Source organism: Tupaia chinensis, unplaced genomic scaffold (genome assembly GCF_000334495.1).
Source record: "Tupaia chinensis unplaced genomic scaffold, TupChi_1.0 Scaffold000503_1, whole genome shotgun sequence".
Taxonomy (NCBI): Eukaryota; Metazoa; Chordata; class Mammalia; order Scandentia; family Tupaiidae; genus Tupaia; species Tupaia belangeri.
Window position 1 is genome coordinate 1887424 of NW_006160015.1, and position 3971 is coordinate 1891394.

The 3971-nt window shown below is 46.3% G+C and overlaps 1 protein-coding gene across 1 annotated transcript in view; it reads left to right on the forward strand.

The window, feature by feature from the left end:
• SOX21 (SRY-box transcription factor 21) overlaps positions 1-188 on the forward strand; it is a 2803-nt gene extending 2615 nt beyond the window's left edge. Inside the window, exon 2 of the mRNA XM_006156612.1 lies at positions 3-188. Within this exon, the coding sequence (XP_006156674.1) occupies positions 3-188 (186 nt within the window). The remainder of the gene's footprint in view (positions 1-2) is intronic.
• Positions 189-3971: the final 3783 nt, after the last annotated feature.

A 3971-nucleotide genomic window follows, 5' to 3' on the forward strand; every position in this document is an offset into this window, starting at 1 on the left:
CGCCCGCGGCCGCCGGGGGGCACACGCACTCGCACCCCAGCCCGGGTAACCCGGGCTACATGATCCCGTGCAACTGCAGCGCGTGGCCCAGCCCCGGGCTGCAGCCGCCGCTCGCCTACATCCTGCTGCCGGGCATGGGCAAGCCTCAGCTGGACCCGTACCCCGCGGCCTACGCCGCTGCGCTATGACCCCGCGCAGCCGCCTCTCAAGGACCGGTGTGCGCACGTGTATATATGTATAGGTACGAGTTCTGCGGCCTCCGGGTGCGCCCTCCCGCGACTGGGGGCCCGATTTGTATGTACATACGATGTATAGGTGCCAGGCAGAGGCAGAGATGCCGGTCGGGGCGCGAGTGGCGGAGCGCGCGAATGCGCGGGCGAGTGTGCGTGTGGATTCACAGGATCATTCAGACTCGCACTCCGGCAGCCAACTTTAAGGAGAGCGGGTGTATCCGGCAGCCGCTGGTGTTTGCTTTGCACTTCGGAACCTGTTGCGTTTTGACCCACAGAGGTGAAATAACTTTTGACATGTTGGGCTTTCCAGTTTCGTTTGTTGGAAATTTTATTGTCGGTTTTGTTTCTCATTCTCTCCCCCTGCCCCCCACCCTATCTGTGTTGCATGCACGCTGTTTAAATGTTAGGTCTGAAATGGCTGGCCCACGGGGAAAGCCGGTCTGTGTCATTCGTTTCTCGGAGCAGGATGGCTCACAGCAACCTTGCTCCCTATTTGTACTGTTTGAACTTTGCAAATCTCTGTTTTCCCAAGCAGAACCCCCAGACCGGATCCATTCTTGACCAATGACCTGCTGGAATCTGGCCTTTTGTGTGCGAGATGATCACGGTTTCTTTTGTTTATCACTCCGTATGCAAATCAGAGCAAGAGTTCTTTCCCGAGAGCAAGAAACACAAACAAGAAATATGTGTGGGATGTCAGTTGGATTTTCTCCTTTAAAGTAAACTAGCAAACAAACAAAACTAGCAGAAGTCTCCCTGAGTCCACTCGCTTGGATTTCTGACACAGTTAACAAAGGAAAAGGCACGGTTTCTATTTTCCCCTTATGGCTGAGTTCACCTTAAGATTGTAAAGTGTGTATGTCAGTGAAAAACATCGAGTCTTGGAAACTGCGTTATTTTCGTTGCCCTAAATTTGAGTCGGTTTTAGACTCAACATTTTAAGCAAATGTCACAAGTTAACTTTTAAAAATTGCGGAACTATTTCAGAATCGCAATTTTACCTAAGATTAAATCAGACTTTTTTTGTCTGAGTGGTAATTATATATTTATTATTTAGCAAAACTGGAAAATAAAGCACAGAATTGTTTTGACACATGTCTCATTTTCAGCTAACATTTCTCCCTCAGCTTAAACCTTTTTGATGAGTTTTGGATTCCCTTTCCGATTAGCTTATTTTTTAGATCACCTTCAATTCATTTGCAAATTATGGAAAAACACATTTTAGAAAAAAAGAACCTTCCTCATTTATAGCATTTTTGTTTATTTTAAATGTATATATTTTGACTAATGTTTGTGAATGAAGTTGGCTAACATGTATTTAGTTTCATTTTGGCTTTATGTAATATAAAGTTTTAAAAAGTTTAAATATTGGTTTTAACCTTTATGTGTAAATGGTTTTCTTGTGTGAGCTTCTAATTTAATATTAGACGTCTAAGCTATATCTGTAAATTAGAATCCGACTATCACTCTGTTCATTTTTTTGAACAAAGAGTTTAAATAAAGCCTGAACCAGGGAAAAGAGAAAATCCTCTATTTCTTGTTGAGTTCCTAACAAGATTTTTATCTGAAGTGCCCTTACGTGCCTGGTCCAGGTGAAGTGTAAGGTATCCTCCAAAGGCAGTCTTTGTTTCACTTTTGAATAGATTTACTAGGAAATCTAAATCAAGCCATTGTTATTCAGAGCCAAAAACCTGATTTATCACATTTTTAATCGTGAATAGGAAAGAAGATAAAAGAAAGAAAAAAAAACCCAAGTAGTTGTATTATCTTTAGAAAAAAAAAAAAAAGGCATTCATGAACCACTAGAACAGAGTCCATTGAAAACATCCAGGCTGCTCAAAGCATGTCACCAGCTTCCAGTAAGATTTAAAGAGGAGAAAGTTGCCTAACCACTTTATCTTGTTAGTAGGGGAGCTCCACCTCTTAAATCAGTGTAATTTGTTCATGTATCTTCGGGGTATTCCTTATTTACATCTTAAGGTTTTATTTGGGAGAGTAATCACTGCTAACGACATTGTACAACTGTTTGGCCATTTTAGGGCTTTATTCTGTCATGCTAATAGCATTAAAACAGAACTCTAATAACTCCTAATAGGGGAGAATTTCTAGGGCTAGCCAACTTTCCGCAAGAGAAAAGTTTGAAATCATAAAGGATGTTAATTTCAGAAAAGAAATGATAGGGCACCAAGGAGAATATCAGAGGGGGGAAAAATGAACTGTAGGGAGATCTTTCTCCACCCCCCACAGAGATGGAAAGTCAAAATACTTCACACAAGTCTTATTACACTAGTTTCCCCTCTCAGAGAGACCATCTCTGGAGCTGTACATCTTTATAAGCGACCCAAGTCTTTAAAGGCATTGTTTTCCCCCAACGGAATAATATTTTAAAAACCATGAAAAGTTTTGGAAATGTGAGAAATAGGCTCTGCTGGTTTGACCCTGATTCACTAATTAAAACGATCCCTCTCCTGTTATTCCCCGAGCTCTTTGCAATATTATAAGTTAATTCATATGGTTCTGAGCGATTATGCAAAACTAATTTGGACTGTCCAGGGGTAATTATCCCTGACACGGTTAATTAAATCCTTTCAAGGCTTCATCTTTCCCTTTTGTAGCAACCGATCTCTTCTCAACACGGAACTTCCTGCGGCTCGCTGGAAATCACCCCAGCCCTAAATCTTAGTTACCTCCGGGAGCCTCCCAGCTCGGCCCCACTGGCCTGAAGATTCCCCACCCCCTTCCGCCCCCGCCCCTTTTCCCAAAGATCGGCGTTTTCCGCGAGAAACGCTCCGAAGTGTTGATGAATGAGAAGAGGACTAGAAAGACCGGTAAGGGGAGGGGAGGGAGGATGCCGGGGTTGAGCACCAGGGTCACCTCGCCAACAGATTGTGCGGCAGTTCGAGTACCTCCCCCGGCCCCAAAGACTCGTTTATCATCCACTCTGATTCCAGGGCTCTTGCTAAGTTGGCGGATTTTACGTTTCGAGAGAGCCTCCAGCCAAGTTAGACTGTGCAGAAGTCTGGGGTGAGGAGGGGAGGTGGAGAGGGGAGCGGCTCTGTGGCTAGAGGATAAAAGGTCACGTGTGGGTGTAAGAGTCTGAAAGTGACCCACAAATACAGCGCTGGGACTGCGCAAAATGGTGCTGCAGACTCGCGGTCTTCATCTCTTGTCTCCCCATCTCTCCATCACCGTCTCTCTCTCTCTCTCTCTGCTCCCTGTGCCTGTTTTTTTTGTTTGTTTTGTTTTTCTGTCTTCCTACCTGCCTTCCTTTCTTCCCTTCTTTTTGTTCTTTATCATCTTGTTTAAAAAAGCCATCACAGCACTTCTTTGGTAGTCACCGTGGCCCCAAAGCGGTCCCCAAGTCTGGTGTCCAGGGGGCCAGACAAATTGCTTGGGGCTTTGTGCAAACAGGTGGACTTGCTCTGTTTAAGCAGTAAGAACCGGTGCTGGGGGACGCAGCCGTGCCAAGGGGTGGCTTCGAGGGACCAGCGGAGCTGGCCGCTATTGTTAACTTCCTTTGACAATTTCCTCCCCCTCCCCCGCAACGAGAAACTAGAATAAAACAGCTCGGATCTCCCTCTCACCCCCAGGCTCCGGGCTGCCTCCGCGAGGGGCGCAGAAGATGGAGAGAAGATTCGACTCTTCCCGGAGCAGACAGGGACCCGCGCGCCAGCCAATCAGAGCGCGGCTCGGCGCGGGCGCTCCCGGGCACCGCCGCCGCCCACGCCCCCCGCCGCA